We start from the raw sequence: 17,898 nt of genomic DNA, 5'->3' as shown, positions 1-17,898 counted from the left end.
CTGAATAGTTTCATGTTGTTGTTTAGCAGTTTAAATAACTTTTTACCACATCAAAAAGAATGCTAGCCAAAACGGTGTTGTGTTTAGCCTAGTTGTTTGCTAGCCCCATTGGAATGTAGCTATGTAGCCTCTGTTTTCATCATGTGTGGGGTTTTATAAAGGTTTTTTGACATGCTTAACTAACTATAAGCTAGTAGGGCTTCTTATGCATTAAAGTTTGAATTGCTGACTCTTGTGAACCTGCATTTTCCATTGTTCTCACTCTTACCAGTGCTCAGGGCCTAACCATGAATATCAGCCTGAAATGTGTGTGTGTTAAAGAGAGCGCTGTACTGTATGAAATATGTGTGTGTATGAAACAAATGTATCAGTAGTGTGAAGCTGTACTGTGTGACCGAGACTGTGCTAATCTTAGAGAGACACAGGAGGGGGTGAATCATGAGACTGCTGACTGTGGTGTACAATGGACTATAACCCAATACTATAACAAACGTGATTAGCAACTATATCATATGTGATTGAATACTATAACAAACGTGATTAGCAACTGTATTAAATGTGATTGGATGTTGACAAACTGTTGGTCTGGGCGCCTGGGTGTCTGTGTGTGTGTGCTGGAAGTAACAGTTAGCTCAGATAAGAAGCTGGGAAGCTGTAGTTAGCCTTGAGCGAGAACAGTGGACATTATATACAGGTGCAGATATCTCAGACAATGTTATAAAACTGTCTGACCCCAGTCTCTGGGGTGAAGGAGCGTAATCTACACAGCAACAGCGTCGGGACATCACATGCGCTAAGGGGCCAGGACTGGCTTAAGGCGCCAACATCAACGATAGGCTGGGTGAGTCTAAACCACGCCCAGTCTCTACTCTGACAGGCCGGCTCGGAAGTGGGAACTATCTCTGTCATGAGTATTTATTATAATGTCTTTGTCAGTAACAAGTGTCTTCTCTGTTTCCACCCTGCGGGGTGGTGCAGAGAACCCGTATATACGAAAAATGCATTTGCCATTTATTAACTTTTGAATTAAACAATTATTTTAACCAAGTTCAGGTGTCCTATTGTTCCTATCTCAGTTGAACTTACGCAACCCTAACACATGCTAGCTAATAAGTATGTGTGTTTGTATGCAAATGTTTTTCTGTGTTGTCTTATATGACCTCTGATAGCAAATTATTGATAATGGCTTATATTTTGTTGTCTCTGGTGCTTGTCTTTATTTTCTAAAAGATTACGTGGTGGAGAAACGTGGCTGCAACAAAAAAAGAGGATCTGAAGATAGTTAAAAAACCTCTCAAGGATCGGACACTTTTTTTCAATTTTCACCTTAAATGACATACCCAAATCTAACTGCCTGTAGTTCAGGCCCTGAAGCAAGGATATGCATATTCTTTTTTATTTTATTTTTTTTTATTTTTTTTTTTTAAATTTTATCCCCTTTTCTCCCCAATTTTTCGTGGTATCCAATCGCTAGTAATTACTATCTTGTCTCATCGCTACAACTCCCGTACGGGCTCGGGAGAGACGAAGGTCGAAAGTCATGCGTCCTCCGAAGCACAACCCAACCTAGCCGCACTGCTTCTTAACACAGCGCGCCTCCAACCCGGAAGCCAGCCGCACCAATGTGTCGGAGGAAACACCGTGCACCCGCCCCCTCGGTTAGCGCGCACTGCGCCCGGCCCGCCACAGGAGTCGCTGGAGCGCGATGAGACAAGGATATCCCTACCGGCCAAACCCTCCCTAACCCGGACGACGCTAAGCCAATTGTGCGTCGCCCCACGGACCTCCCGGTCGCGGCCGGCTGCGACAGAGCCTGGGCGCGAACCCAGACTCTGGTGGCGCAGCATAGCACTGCGATGCAGTGCTCTAGACCACTGCGCCACCCGGGAGGCCTGGATATGCATATTCTTGATACCATCTGAAAGGAAACACTTTGAAGTTTGTGGAAATGTAAAAGGAATACAGGAGAATGTAACACATTAGATCTGGTACCATCATCTTTGAAATGCAAGAGAAAGGCAATAATGCATTATTCCATCCCAGGTGCAATTTAGATTTTGGCCACTAGATGGCAGCAGTGTATGTGCAAAGTTTTAGACGGATCCAATGAACCATTGTATTTACATTTACATTTACATTTAAGTCATTTAGCAGACGCTCTTATCCAGAGCGACTTACAAATTGGAAAGTTCATACATATTCATCCTGGTCCCCCCGTGGGGAATGAACTCACAACCCTGGCGTTGCAAGCGCCATGCTCTACCAACTGAGCCACACGGGGCATTTATGTACAATTTTTGGATCAAGACTGCCCAAATGTGCCTAATTTGTTTATTAATAACTTTTCGAGTTCAAAACTGTGCACTCTCCTCAAACAATAGTGTGGCATTATTTCACTGTAATCGCTACTGTAAATTGGACAGTGCAGTTAGATTAACAAGAATTTAAGCTTTCTGACAATATCAGATATGTCTATGTCCCGGGAAATTTTCTTGTTACTTACAACCTCATGCTAATCGCATTAGCCTACGTTAGCTCAACCGTCCTGTGGAAGGGACACCGATCCCGAAGAAGTTTAAGTAGCAGATACCCAAAAGCTCAGTAGTCATCAAGGAAGAATTATATATTGACTTGAATAGGAAATATGTAGTGTTCACCAGTAGTGAAACGTCTCAATATATCCCTCATTACTACTTAAATTACTACATATATCACTACTGGTTTACTACACATCTCAATAGCAATCAAGTAGTAAAACCAGTAGGTTTTGTGTAGATCTCAGGTAGTAGTAATGAGTAGTAATTCAGTAGTACTTTTCCATTTCTGGTGTTTTAAGTTTGAGACATAGAATGCAGGCATTGAGAGAACTCACCAGATGTGTAGCCATCAAGGTGAAGACCTGTCTTCAGTTCGTGTCTGGAAGAAAAGAGAGAAAAGAGGGTGCATAAAAGCTTACATGCGGGGGGACATTAATCATTTAGGGAGATATCATGCTATGAATAAATGAATAAACTCACGTCTCTTCATTTGAAAAGACCCACCTCAGATCTGAGAGCTTCTACGCACAGGTAGGGTGAAAGTTCACACTAATACAATAAAGCCTATTTCATTCATCCTGAGTCTTTTGTGTGTCCCTTTATTGACCCATATTTATGAGGCCCTGCACGACTCCATTGAACTGGTAGGCTTGGGGAGGTAATGCATTTATAATAACCTTCCACAGAGCTGATGGATTGTTGTTCTGCCACTAAATCATTTAGTGGGAGCAACGTAGTGGTGAGTACTTGAAAGCTAAACATGGAACGGGCATACATCTTCTCACTTCATGCATCTCTACTTCTGCCACATGTTCCATTTTCCCTCCCTCTCTCTTCCCCTCCTCCTCTTGCATTCCTTTCCACATCTTGAAATATCAGACAGCATTCAGTTCTGTAGGCTACTTGTTATTTTACTTTGATGTACCATGTAGACTGTAGACTAGAGCTACATCTGCTGTGAGGGTTGTTATTTCTTAGGGTCGACTCCATTGCTCTTCATGTAGGGCACCTCATTGGCATCATCAACATTGTGCCTGAAATGGGAGATGATATTAGCACATATTGAAGCTTCATTATAATTCTTGATTTGCCAGTAAGACTGATACAATTTGTTAATATATAGTCACTCTGTCCGAGACATTCAAATGAGTATAATACTGTATGTTATGTTTGGTATGGTTACATAATACAGCAGGTTACTGAAGGCAAAAAAAAATGAAAGGAGGGCTGTATAATGCGAATGTCTAGGAACCCAAAGGTTGCGTGTTTGAATCTCATCATGGACAACTTTAGCATTTTAGCTAATTTGCAACTACTTACTACTTTTTAGCTACTTTGCAACTACTTAGCATATTAGCTAACCTCAACCATAATCCTTTAACCCAACTCCTAACCCTAAGATTAACCCTAACCTTAACCCTAACAGTAACCATAACCTTATCCCTAACCGTAACCCCTAGCCTAGCTAACGTTAGCCACCTAGCTAACATTAGCCACAACAAATTGGAATTCGTAACAAATCCAGTGTTGTTGACGTTAGCATATATTGCAGCTTCATTACAATCCTTGACTTGTCAGTAAGACTGATAAAACTATGAATCCTAATTTGATATGATCAGATAATGAATATGTGTCCATGCTTTTGAGCTTGGTATGTTGCTGCAGCCACATAACATTATGTGCCGTTGCCGTGTTAGTGGTCATGCAGAGCCAAGGGGGCTGAGAGTCAATTAGCAGCCCTCTGCTCAAGAGCTCAGATGCATTTTTCTTTATTCATCCCTACATTAGATGCAATTTTGTTAATGTATAGTCACTCTGTCCGGGACACTCAAATTAGTATGATATGTTGTGTTTTGTGTGGTTACATAAGACAGAAGGTTATTTAAGGAGGGAGGTATAACATGAACGTCTACCAACCCAAAGGTTGCGTGTTCGAATTTCATAATGGACAACTTAATCATTTTAGGTAATTAACAACTTTGCAACTACTTAGCACCACAAATTAATACATACCATACCAAACGTGCATATCATACTAATGTGAGTGTCAAAGATTTTTTCTTTACTATGTTACATCTACCCCTGAGTCCAGGTTGCAGCTGCAGCTGCAGCGCTAACCTGGAAACTTTCCACTTGATGTTAGATCAAGATTGTGTATTATTTGAGGAAGATGAGCCATGACTTTCAGGATAGTTTCAGTGATATAGCATAATTTATCTAGCATTTAGATGATTGCCGCTTAGAGTAATCACATTTTGATCAATGTTTGATTTCATGTTTGATTGGTAATTAGATATCTGTTCAAATAATTAACATTCAGTGCTATTGAGACATTTGCTGTAATTTTCTATGAAGGGCATGAGAACACTTACAAACAGTACACAAATCCCATGAGAGAATTCCATGGCAGTATCAAAATACACTACCGTTAACAGTTATGATGCACTGTGTGACATAACACCGTGATGTAAGAGGTAAGTGCAAAGCAACCAAAAACGATTAAAAAAATAAAAATATCGAACCAACCAAGATACATTTCACAAAATCTGTCAACCTTACCTGTACATGTGACCAGATACACGTGGCTCTGTGTATTATCAACTAGGTTTTCCCTCAAGAAGTGAACGTGACCAGATCAAGAGGCAGAGGATGAGAAAGAGTAAAAACAAGAGTACTTACGGTTCGACTCGGTTGGAAAACTTTCTGTATAGGATGACAGCAATAGTGGTGAGGACCATCGTAGTGGTGCACATGGTTCTATCACATGTATCCCGTTTTGGGACTGCAGCTGGGTTAGAACACTGGGACTATTCCTCCCATTGAGGGAGAGTAGAATGATTCCTGTGGCTCTCAAACTAGTGGCAAGATTAGCCTGTGGGATTAGCTCAGATCAGGGGAAGGCCCTGTTGCAGGGGCAGGAGGTAAACAGAAAGTAGTGTTTGTGTTCTGAGCTCAACCTTTTAATCCTCCATCGCCACTAGTGTAGCTTTACAGGGGCACTATGTGCTGTGGCCATTCATGTGGTGTGGGTTGAACTAGCACTGCAGGGCTGTCATGGACCCTGATTTTGCTGTAGTAGCATACTCTCATGCTTAAAGTCAGAATGAGTGTTTTGTCTTTATTGTGTAATGTCTCAGGGCTTTGATAGAGTAGCGCGTGTAGCCTATATTAAACAAAGAATGCATGCACTTATAGGCTACTAGAATTCTTGAGTTTACTTGAACTTGATCTTGTGTAAAATAATTTATGTAATGAAAACCTAGATTAAGCCTTTATTTTGGGGACAAAGCATAGCTGTCTTAATGTTTGTGTGTGTTCATGTTCATGTCATTGTTTTCAGTATCAGATTCGGCGTATATGTAAATAACATATCACTACTAGTTCTATTGCACCTTCATAGAAGTCATTAAGTAATCCAGACTCATTATACTAATGTATTGTTACTGCACCTTCTATTGTGTAATGATATCTATATACAGTAGGTTGGTATGGGGGAGCACATACGGCACACAAGTCTTTATTGATGCTGGTGTGAAAGGCCACATGTGCACTTGTGTTCCCACAACAATCAATGATGTGCAGGGAGAGGTGGCTGGATTCAGAACTGAGCAACTCTCTCTGAGTGTCTCGTGACATGGGAGGTATAAATACCTTTAGGCCTCCTGCTAATCCACCTATCGTTAGGACTGCTGACTCACAGGGAGTAGGCCACAGCAGGAGGAAAGAGAGTGCTAATACCTCACAGTGAAAAACAAGGGATTAAGAATAATATGCATGTCATGATTTCATTATAGATATAATCATTGTTTTGGTTTATTATGTTATTATGCAGATACAGGGATTGATAAAAAACATTTACATTGCTTAACTGTGGACACCACACCTCACAAGTTATTTCTCATTTTGTGAGACAGTGAAGTGGATCTGATTCTGAAGGGTGACTGATTCTGAAATACAATATACTGCCCAGGAAACACCAGCAAAGCATCACATGAAATGAACAAAGATCTTGATGTCAGTGTCAGGGATAAAGAAAGGCACAACCCAGGTTAACAACTGAGTGATTAGCAGAATACATACTCTCCCCTGTATATCTGTTTTTGGTGTAAAGATAAAAACATGTGTATGAGAGTGTACGTTTAGACTGTCTCTATGACATAATACAGTTCTTATGTCTGCCAATCCTTAATCTTCAACATAATCTCATGGCAATGTAACTGAAGAGACATCCAAGATTCTATCAGTCTATTCTCTACCTCAAACATAAATGCATACACACATATGGCCATTCACACACATTCCAACCAAAGTCAGCACAAACCACCACCCCATCGTTCATAAGAGAGTCCATCAGAAGAACACACCCCACAGTGGGGCATGGGAAAGATACAAGGAGGGAGCCATGATGATACATAGGACGATTCTATGAGCTCTGGAAAGATACATTTCTTCCCTTGAATGGTCAGACGTAGATCGTCCTCCTCCTAATCCAAGGCCCAGTAGTAGTCAGTCTCCGGGAGTCAACAGTAGTCACTGACGGTTACTTTGACCCAGACAGACAGATGGTTCACACAGCAGAGCTGGAGGCCCAGCCCACCTCCTCATACACGCCTTTCACGTGCCAGTAGACGGCATCCAGCAGTTTGGTCCACGCCCCTGCCACCTCTGGAGTGATGTAATCAGGAAAGTCTTCAACCAGCACCTCCAGAATCACCCCACACAGGATCTGAGAAAGAGAGAGAGGAACATGGAATGAGTGATACATTTGCTTTGGTGTGCCTGTGGATAATGGTTATGTGAAAACATGTTGCCTGGTTCTTCCTCACCTTGAAGTAGACAGGCTCCACCTTGTGTCTGAGTGCATGGGCCTTGCCCACCAGCTTCAGAACAGACACCATCTTGTCCCTGTCATGGAGGTTCTCCACCAGGGTGTTGATGGCGTTCATCACCCTGCGTGAGTGCTTCCTGAGCTGGGCACTCCTCTCCAGCTCCTCAGGGTCCTCCACCTGTTGGAACTGGCTAAAGTACTGCTTGGAGGAGGGGAAGTTCACAAAGAGCCTGTAGAAGAAAGGAGGTGCATTACTTGGCCCAGTGAGATATTATAAGTAAACATAGTTGGAGCGTGTTGACACAGCTGCAGAGCATGTTTTCCCTTTTAAAGTTTAACCACTTTCCAGGTTCTGTACAGGTTATGCTTCATTTACTCAACCATGGCCTGAGCACAAGCATGTGCTATTCAAATACAAGATAACTGTGTTTGTAAAAACATACATTTCTTCTAGCTGATGAGGCAGAAGAAATGTTTGTCAGTTAACAAAAAAACTGAGTGAAGAAAAAAGCAAAACAAGCACAATTATATCATGTACCACACTGTAGAGCAAAGCATTGGTAATAATCTATACAGTATCACACCCAGCCTGTCATCAGGCTACACGTCAAATCAAAGTTTATTTGTCACATGCGCCGAATACAACAGGAATTGTAGACCTTACAGTGAAATGCTTACTTACAGGCTCTAACCAATAGTGCAAAAAAGGTGTTAGGTGAACAATGAAATAAAAACAGCAGTAAAAAGACAGGCTATATACAGTAGCGAGGCTATAAAAGTAGCGAGGCTACATACAGACACCGGTTACTCAGGCTGATTGAGGTAGTATGTACATGTAGATATGATTAAAGTAACTATGCATATATGATGAACAGAGAGTAGCAGTAGCGTAAAAGAGGGGTTGGCGGGTGGTGGGTGGTGGGACACAATGCAGATAGCCCGGTTAGCCAATGTGCGGGAGCACTGGTTGGTCGGCCCAATTGAGGTAGTATGTACATGAATGTATAGTTAAAGTGACTATGCATATATGATAAACAGAGAGTAGTAGCAGCGTAAAAAGAGGGGTTGGGGGGGAACACAATGCAAATAGTCCGGGTAGCCATTTGATTACCTGTTCAGGAGTCTTATGGCTTGGGGGTAAAAACTGTTGAGAAGCCTTTTTGTCCTAGACTTGGCACTCCGGTACCGCTTGCCATGCGGTAGTAGAGAGAACAGTCTATGACTGGGATGGCTGGGTCTTTGACAATTTTTAGGGCCTTCTTCTGACACCGCCTGGTGTAGAGGTCCTGGATGGCAGGCAGCTTAGCCCCAGTGATGTACTGGGCCGTACGCACTACCCTCTGTAGTGCCTTGCGGTCGGAGGCCGAGCAATTGCCGTACCAGGCAGTGATGCAACCAGTCAGGATGCTGTCGATGTGGCAGCTGTAGAACCTTTTGAGGATCTCAGGACCCATGCCAAATCTTTTTAGTTTCCTGAGGGGGAATAGGCTTTGTCGTGCCCTCTTCACGACTGTCTTGGTGTGTTTGAACCATGTTAGTTTGTTGTTGATGTGAACACCAAGGAACTTGAAGCTCTCAACCTGCTCCTCTACAGCCCCGTCGATGAGAATGGGGGTGTGCTCGGTCCTCCTTTTCCTGTAGTCCACAATCATCTCCTTAGTCTTAGTTACGTTGAGGGATAGGTTGTTATTCTGGCACCACCCGGCCAGGTCTCTGACCTCCTCCCTATAGGCTGTCTCGTCATTGTCGGTGATCAGGCCTACCAGTGTTGTGTCGTCTGCAAACTTAATGATGGTGTTGGAGTCGTGCCTGGCCATGCAGTTGTGGGTGAACAGGGAGTACAGGAGGGGACTGAGCACGCGCCCCCTGTGGAGCTCCTGTCACGCCCTGGCCTTAGTTATCTTTGTTTTCTTTATTATTTTAGTTAGGTCAGGGTGTGACATGGGGAATGTATGTGTTTTGGATTGTCTAGGGGTTTTGTATGTTTAATGGGTCAGTGTCTTGTCTAGGTGTTTGTATGTCTATGGCTGCCTAGATTGGTTCTCAATTAGAGGCAGCTGTGGTTCATTGTCTCTGATTGAGAGCCATATTTAAGGCAGCCATAGGCATTGGGGTTTTGTGGGTAATTGTCTATGTTCTATGTTGCATGTGTGCACTTAGTCGTTAATAGCTTCACGTTCGTCTATTTGTTGTTTTGTTTCGTTTTTTCTTCTTCTAAATAAAGAGAAGATGTATTTTTCACACGCTGCGCCTTGGTCCTCTCTCTCACCCATAGACGATCGTGACAGCTCCAGTGTTGAGGATCAGCGTGGCCGATGTGTTGCTACCTACCCTCACCACCTGGAGGCGGCCCGTCAGGAAGTCCAGGATCCAGTTGCAGAGGGAGATGTTTAGTCCCAGGATCCTTAGCTTAGTGATGAGCTTTGAGGGTACTATGGTGTTGAACGCTGAGCTGTAGTCAATAAATAGCATTCTCACATAACTGTTCCTTTTGTCCAGGTGGGAAAGGGCAGTGTGGAGTGCAATAGAGATTGCATCATCTGTGGATCTGTTTAGGCGGTATGCAAATTGGAGTGGGTCTAGGGTTTCTGGGATAATGGTGTTGATGTGAGCCATTACCAACCTTTCAAAGTACTTCATGGCTACGGACGTGAGTGCTATGGGTCTGTAGTCATTTAGGCAGGCTGCCTTTGTGTTCTTGGGCACAGGGACTATGGTGGTCTGCCTGAAACATGTTGGTATTACAGACTCAATCAAGGACATGTTGAAAATGTCAGTGAAGACACTTGCCAGTTGGTCAGCACATGCCTGGAGCACACGTCCTGGTAATCCGTCTGGCCCTGCAGCCTTGTGTATGTTGACCTGTTTAAAGGTCTTACTCACATCGGCTACGGAGAGCGCGAAGCGACCATAGAAGTGATTTAGCTCGTCTGGTAGGCTCGTGTCACTGGGCAGCTCGCGGCTGTGCTTCCCTTTGTAGTCTGTAATAGTTTGCAAGCCCTGCCACATAAGACGAGCGTCGGAGCCGGTGTAGTATGATTCAATCTTAGCCCTGTATTGCCGCTTTGCCTGTTTGATGGTTCATCGCAGGGCATAGCAGGATTTCTTGTAAGCTTCCGGGTTAGTCCCGCACCTTGAAAGCGGCAGCTCTACCCTTTAGCTCAGTGCGAATGTTGCCTGTAATCCATGGTTTCTGGTTGGGGTATGTACGTACAGTCACTGTGGGGACGACGTCCTCGATGCACTTATTGATAAAGCCAGTGACTGATGTGGTGTACTTCTCAATGCCATCGGAAGAATCTCGGAACATGTTCCAGTCTGTGATAGCAAAACAGTTCTGTAGTTTAGCATCTGCTTCACCTGACCACTTTTTTATAGACCGAGTCACTGGTGCTTCCTGCTTTAATTTTTGCTTGTAAGCAGGAATCAGGAGGATAGAATTGTGCTCTATGTACATCCTGGCATTTCGGTGGCTACTGCTATGTTCTCCTGAGTCTAGGAGACCTGTTGGTCCAAGTGATTTATTTATTTGGAAAAAGATGCACTGGGTACAACCCAGGCGATAACACGGTATAACGATTCCACTTGTTTCCAATGTGGTCCCTGATGTCTGGTCTCAGTGGCTGACAGTGACTGTATACAAGCTGCACAGCTCTCCCCTAAAACTCACAAAGCTGGTGTTTCATCATCTCCATGTCTGGCCATAGGATTAGCAGACCAACAGTGAAGTGCGCTAATGAAATTGAGATGGTTAGTTGGTTGCTTGTGTAATTACACACTGAAATAAACGGTCAGAATGGCTGTGTGTACTCAGGCAGCAGTGCCTTCATCTGCTGCTTCCCTCTCACTGTGTTACTGTCGGGGTTGGAGACAATTAGCTCTACATCATAGGGATATACCATATGGTTGGTTTGGACGGATGCACCTACAACCACACTCATGTTCAACATTGGTGTGCTACAGTATTTGTGTATTCCTGTCAGCTCTTGTAAACACCCAAACAATGTATTAGGATAAGACCTTACGTACCACACATCTATTTCTCCACCATATAAAAACAGAATAACTCCAATGATGATATAGGTTTTCTTTGTGGAATAAACTGGTTTGAACACTGGAGAACACATTGTGAAAGAGAATAGTATTGAGCAATAAACTACAGCCAACAGTGACCAGGACAGATACAATACAGCTGTCTGTGTGTATCTGTTCCAGATGTCCCATACCTCTATCCTTTTGAAACCCATAACAGAAAATGGAAGCTTTATGGGGAAGCCATTGTGTTTCGATGAAAGCACATGGCTTCCACTACCTTCACCTGTGAAATCAAGTGTTGGGAGGAAGCAGACAAGGAAGACAGAGGAGGGGGTGTCTCATTCTCTTCTGCTTAAAATGGAGGGTCTATGCAATGACATTCAATTGTAAAGCCATATCCTCTGTTTCACTCATAAGTAGTGAAGACAGTGGTGTTTAATCTCTCCCTTGACCTATGGTGGCTGCATATAAATAGCCTCATTAGTGTTTTATAATCATCAGCCTGTTAATCCTACTCTGGGATAGGGCTCATTTCTGAGATAGTTGCATGGCTGTTCTAAATGTGACATACTTGCCCTGAGTGGAAATTGTATAGGTATTTGATAAATGCAAATACAACTACATATGGATACCCTGGAATGTGTTACAATGAGATGCATCACTGATGCAACACTTTCAGAGAGCTATGGCTATTTCACATTGGATATTTTAGTTATTTAGATAGCTAAATTAACCAAGCATAGCTTTTAGTATTAAACTGACAGAGAGAGAGAGAGCAGTTGAGGTTTGAGGTTTGACATTATACTTGAACATGTCTTCAAATCTCCAAAGATGCCAAAGATTCAAAGACCCCTTGACAGCTAAAGTTTGCTCCTTGTAAGTGCTCCATGTCACCATATAATACTACAGGCATTTGGAATGCCTCAGAGCAATTTGAGGCTTAAGATGTTTTAAGTACTGGTATTCAAGTATTGCATCAAATGAAAGCATTGCAATTTATGACCCAGTTTATGTCCTTTTATCTATTTAACTAACTATTTAGCAGTTTTATGACTTGGGGTGGAAGATGTTCAGGGTCCTGCTGGTTCCAGAATTGGTGCATTGGTACCGCTTGTCGTGCAGTAGCAGAGAGAACAGTCTATGACTTCGGTGGCTGGAGTCTTAGACAATTTTTATGGCAGGGAGCTCGGCACCAGTGATGTACTTGGCTGTCCGCACTACCTTCTGTAGTGCCTTGCGGTCGGATGCCAAGTAGTTGCCATACCAAGTGGTGTGCAGCAAACTTAATGATGGTGTTGGAGTCGTGCACGGCCACGCAGTCATGGGTGAACAGGGAGTACAGGAGGGGACTAAGCACGCAACCCTGAGGGTCCCTGTGTTGAGAGTCAGTGTGGTGGATATGTTGTTGCCTGCCCTCACCACCTGGGGATGTCCCGGCAGGAAGTCAAGGATCCAGTTGCAAAGGTAGGTGTTCAGTCCCAGGGTCCTTAGCTTAGTGATGAGCTTGGAGGGCACTATGGTATTGAACGCTGAGCTATAGTAAATGAACAGCATTCTAACGTAAGTGTTCCTTTTGTCCAAGTGGGAAAGGGCAATAGAGGTTGCGTCATCTGTGGATCTGTTGGGGAGGTATGCGAATTTGAGTCGGTCCAGGCTGTCTGGGATGATGGTGTGGATGTGAGCCATGACCAGCCTTTCAATGCATTTCATGGCTACAGATGTGAGTGCTAGTCATTTACACAGGTTACCTTGGTATTCTTGTGCACAGGGACTATGGTGGTCTGCTTGAAACATGTAGGTATTACAGACTGTTTCAGGGAGAGGTTCAAAATGGCAGTGAAGACACTTGCCAGCTGGTCAGCGCTTGCGCTGAGTACACGTCCTGGTAATCCGTCTTGTGGCCTTGTGAATGTTAACCTGTTTAAAGTTTTTACTCACATCGGCTACAGAGAGAGTGATCGCACAGTCATCTGGAACAGCTCTCAGGCATGGTTCAGTGTTGCTTGCCAAACCCAGACAACGCTGGGCCAATTGTGCATCGCCCCACGAGCCTTCCGGTCGCGGCCGGCTGCGGCATTGCCTGGACTCGAACCCAGAATCTCTGGTGGCACAGCTAGCACTGCGATGCAGTGCCTTAGACCACTGCACCACCCAGGAGGCCCAGCTATCTGCCCTCTAATGGTTTGATACAGTATAATGACCTCCTGTCCATGTAATGATGAATGGAGGGAGTGCTCCTGATCACTGATCTTCACGGGGCTCAATGAGGGATTAGACAGAGACAGGTTGTGAGGGTTCAGTGAGTCAGGTCAGAAATCCCTGGTCTGCACATATGTGAAACATGATCTGCCCTCAGAGATGGAGCACCTGCAGAGCCAAATATGTCAGATTGGAATAAGCAGCAAGATGGATTGAGCTGCACGCTTTCCCTTCTGATTCTGCCAACTGATAGGAAGGGAGCCAATTTCAGATGCAATAGCTCAGATATGAGTGATGGCGCTCTCTCTAACAGACTGAGAGCATGCACGTCAAGTCAATCGTCATGTTACAATCTTCACACGTTGTTAAAATAACTTTCAGTTCCCTTCACTTATAGTGGGGATCATGCAAGGGTCATGGAGAGATTGTAATCTAAGTTGCAAGAACATTGTTATTTATTACACTCAACTATTGCAACACGATTTGGTAAAACAACCAGTGAGCAAGATAAGGAGCCATGTGCAATTGCCATGTTGCCAATGTAATAATTAAGGAGAAGCAAACTTTAGCCTGGTTCTAAAATCAGCCTTGGTTGAGACCCTGAACATCCCTATGATAACAAGATGCTGCTGAGAGTTTTGCTCCCTGTGGTGGCAGAAGCTGTTGCCACTGGTCAGGGGACTGCAATCACCAGCTCTGTTTGTGTGTGTGTGTGTGAGTGTTTGTTTGTGTGTGTGCACACATATTGTTCAGCTAGAACAATACGATATGTGTGTGCTGTGTTGAAACAGTCAGCATTCAGTAAGTTACAGCTCTTCTGTCATCAGCCCTCCACAACTCCCCAAATGGAAATGGGTGCACCTAGGCAAGTTTTTCAGTGTCTTTAGACTGACAATTTCAAGATGTTATAGGCAAGAAAAAAGGGAAAGAGAGTATAGGTAAAGTTTACCTGATGAGAATGGCCACCCCGACATCATCACAGTTCTGGTAGACTTTGGCCCAGGTGTCCTTGATCATCTCTCTCTCTGAGTCACAGAGTGGTTCTAGGCGCTCCAGGCGATCTGCCTTTACCTCTCCCTGCTGCCTCTCCATCCAGGAGTCCTATAGTGCTGCAGGAGCGGTGTGTTGAAGACAGGTGATAAGAGTCCCCAAGAACACAACCCCCACCCAGTTCCTTTTGTTTACACAGTCTCTCTCGTTCAAACAATACCCTTTTTATTACCCTTCTCTTGCTGAGAGATCCTCTCTCAACCTTTTCTGACTGAGTGAATGAGGAACACACTAAAAAGCGAGAGGAAGAGAGCGCACACAGAGTGAGGAGGAGCCACACACCTCTCTCTCTCTCCCCCCTCTCTCTCCCCTCTCCCTCCACACCCAATTTGGTACTTGCCTATTTTCTGTTTTTATGTGTTCATCAAATCAAATTTTATAGGTCACATACAGATGTTCAGCAGATGTTATTGTGGGTGTAACAAAATGCTTCATGTTTGTGTGTGAGTGTGTGTGTGTGTATGGGAGGGGATATTGAGAGGAAAGGCATTCAGTTATTTCAAGAGTAATATGTGAAAAACAGTTAGCAGCTATATGGCATTGTGAAAATGATCTGGTATGCTAGAAATGGAGCAGTCTTTTGTTGGTTTAGTTTTCCTCCATAAAAAAGGAAAGATCATATCAGTAACTAGAATGTTATTTCTGTTGTCCACAGGTACACTCCCTGAAGTATCAAGTTACACATTTACAAACCTCGACATTTCATGGCCTGTTTACTGTTGGCAGTGTTATCTCCAGACATGTCTTGTTATGAATTAAGTTTGATCCTCCTTTTTCTTTTGAGATTGTGCTTTGACATTGTTGTAGAAGTTACCTTATTATCTCACAATCTCCTTCTTTCCATCCTTGTGGTTTGGTAATAATAGATACAGTAACAACAGATGGGGTTGGGGACCTAATGAACAAGAGACTTGTGGATTGGATGTGTAAGAAGAAAGTAGGTTACATGGGAGTCCAAAAAATCACTATTATACAGTATAAGGGTTACAAGCTTGAGCTGATACATGTTCAACACCTTGCTTTGTGAGGTCCAATTCCTGTAAGAGTTCTTCTAAACTTTTCCAACAAGGAAATCTATGTAAAACATGAAAGATGTCCATAGAGAGGACAGTTTTTCACTTGTACTTTTTCATATGAGAGGGATTGATGTTTTGCAAGATATAAACTTGAAGGAATTTGTCATCTCAATAAAGTAGTGTGAACTTGAACACATACCCAAGGATTAAGGGCAGGTTTGTTGGGTGTGGACGTTGTCTTGTCAATTAAAAATATATGGGGAATAGGTTAGTCAAGCGGTGAGCAGTGCAAGCTGGAACATGTGCCACTGTGACTCTGTAATTGATATTGTGAATTTGATACACTGGACTGCTTTCCACATGATGTTAATGATCTTCCAGGGTCTTCAGTAGGCTTTAGCTTACACTCACAAGACACGGCTTGCAAAGTGTTTCACATAAAAAATATCTTTGTTACAGCACTGATCTTTCTCCTTATGTCCTGGCATATTAGTGTGTAGCCCAAACTGTTTGGACACTACAGACAAAGGTTGGCAGATCGCCCAAAACGCTTGAGAACACCATCGTGTTCATGAGAGTCTCATCTTCCCATAGAGGGGTTCTAATTGTTTTCTAGGCCAAACCGTTTGGATGCTACAGACGATTTTGTGAGAATACAGATTTTCGGGATATCTCCTGGCCTGACAAACACCGCTCTAGCTTGGTCACCTTTCACCGCAGATGCGGAAGTGCGACATAGGCAAATGCGGTGGATTGAGACACATCCAATGAAAAAAAAAACAGATCTCTAGCTTAAACTGACAGCTTTTGATGTTTATTTATTTATTATTATGCTAATTAGATTTCCACAGGGGCGCTGACATCAACCTTAGGGGGTGATGGATTTTGATGGGCATTTTTTTATTGTGTTACTTAGATTGACGCACGGGTCTGATTAAAACTTGACAGTTGTTTACCTCTTGAGGTTATTTTGAGCAATTGCAAGAAGAAACCAAATGAACAGGAACCCCCCCCCACACACACACACAGACATCACAGGTGCTAAAATGTTTCTATGCTTATTTTATACATAGCCTAAAGGAAAACATGAATGTATTGTTTTTGGGTATCCTTTGTAGGATAGATAGATCAGAGATGTCCTGTCAACACAGCAGTAGTGCATCACATCAGCACTATCCGCATGATGATTGCTGCAAGAAGCAAATCAGATGTTCAACTAAACTCTTGACTTCAAGCCCAAAGTTCGGCCGATGGTGATATTGAATAACTTCATTTTACCGTCCAAACGCATTGTATGTAGCCGGCAACACATTCGTATCCGTAGTGGACCTTTTTGTACCTGAAACATTTTCCATTAAGGCTGCATAGGCTTCACCTTCCTCATTAGCTTTATTTAATGGAGAGAAGGTGGAAAAAATTGGGAAAATATGCGTACTTTCCTTAAAAACGTTTTCCACCGCCCTGCTAGAGTGGCTAAATGTTAATCCCGGATGTTGTATATCGCGTTCAGCCAATCAGGTTGCAGCAGTCTGTTTTTTCACCCCTAACCTAATAGAGCCCCACAGTGGAGTTGTCAAAGCTCCTGACTGATCTTTTCGACTCATTCAGTCAAAATAACAAATCTTTTGACTAATTTTGTTCATTTGAGTAAGTAATGCCCAGAGCACGCAGGACTACCGACCAGCAAATGATGAACTAAAAACTCCAAAGAGTCATGCTTCTTACAAGCCTCTCATTCACATCTCATAAATTCAGCCCAGTCTAAGGGCTGCATGTCAGTGCAAGAGGTGTCACTACATTCCCTGGTTCAAATCCAGGCTGTATCACATCTGGCTGTGATTGGGAGTCCCATAGGGTGGTGCACAATTGGCCCAGTGTCGTCTGGGTTTGGCTGGGGTGGGCCATTATTCTAAATAAGAATTTGTTCTTAACCGACTTGCCTGGGTAAAAAAAATACAACATTAGAATAATATGGACGGTGAAATGAAACGACTCAATATCGCTGTCTGCCGGGCTTTGTGCTATTTGACTCCCAGTGCAGGAATCTATATAACCAATTGTTTCAAAAACACTCCCGTTACCAACTAAAAATACATACAACTAATAACAGGCGGCAGGTCTGTCAAATAAACAAAAAATACCTTCACCAGATTGGTATTTTGATTCGGTTCAGGATTCTTTTTTTGGTGTTGTTCATCTCTTCCACAGCCAGCCAGCCACACACAGTCAGACA

General features: G+C 43.3%; 1 protein-coding gene and 1 long non-coding RNA gene across 2 annotated transcripts; both read right to left on the bottom strand.

Moving 5' to 3' along the window:
• Positions 1–2,865: 2,865 nt before the first annotated feature.
• Positions 2,866–5,394, bottom strand: LOC139532316 (uncharacterized). Its single transcript, XR_011666549.1, has 3 exons — positions 5,217–5,394; positions 3,463–3,571; positions 2,866–2,916 (listed from the first exon to the last, which is right to left on the bottom strand). It is a non-coding gene; the product is annotated as an uncharacterized lncRNA (long non-coding RNA).
• A 934-nt stretch (positions 5,395–6,328) lies between these two features.
• On the bottom strand, positions 6,329–14,975 carry LOC139532256 (cytoglobin-1-like). The gene is made up of 3 exons (XM_071329687.1): positions 14,549–14,975; positions 7,364–7,595; positions 6,329–7,263 (listed from the first exon to the last, which is right to left on the bottom strand). Exons 1-3 carry the CDS (start codon positions 14,689–14,691, stop codon positions 7,105–7,107), a joined length of 534 nt encoding a protein of 177 aa, XP_071185788.1. The 5' UTR covers positions 14,692–14,975; the 3' UTR covers positions 6,329–7,104.
• Between the last annotated feature and the right edge of the window lie 2,923 nt (positions 14,976–17,898).

Source organism: Salvelinus alpinus, chromosome 1 (genome assembly GCF_045679555.1).
Source record: "Salvelinus alpinus chromosome 1, SLU_Salpinus.1, whole genome shotgun sequence".
Lineage (NCBI taxonomy): Eukaryota > Metazoa > Chordata > Actinopteri > Salmoniformes > Salmonidae > Salvelinus > Salvelinus alpinus.
This window is presented reverse-complemented; position numbering and strand designations above follow the sequence as displayed.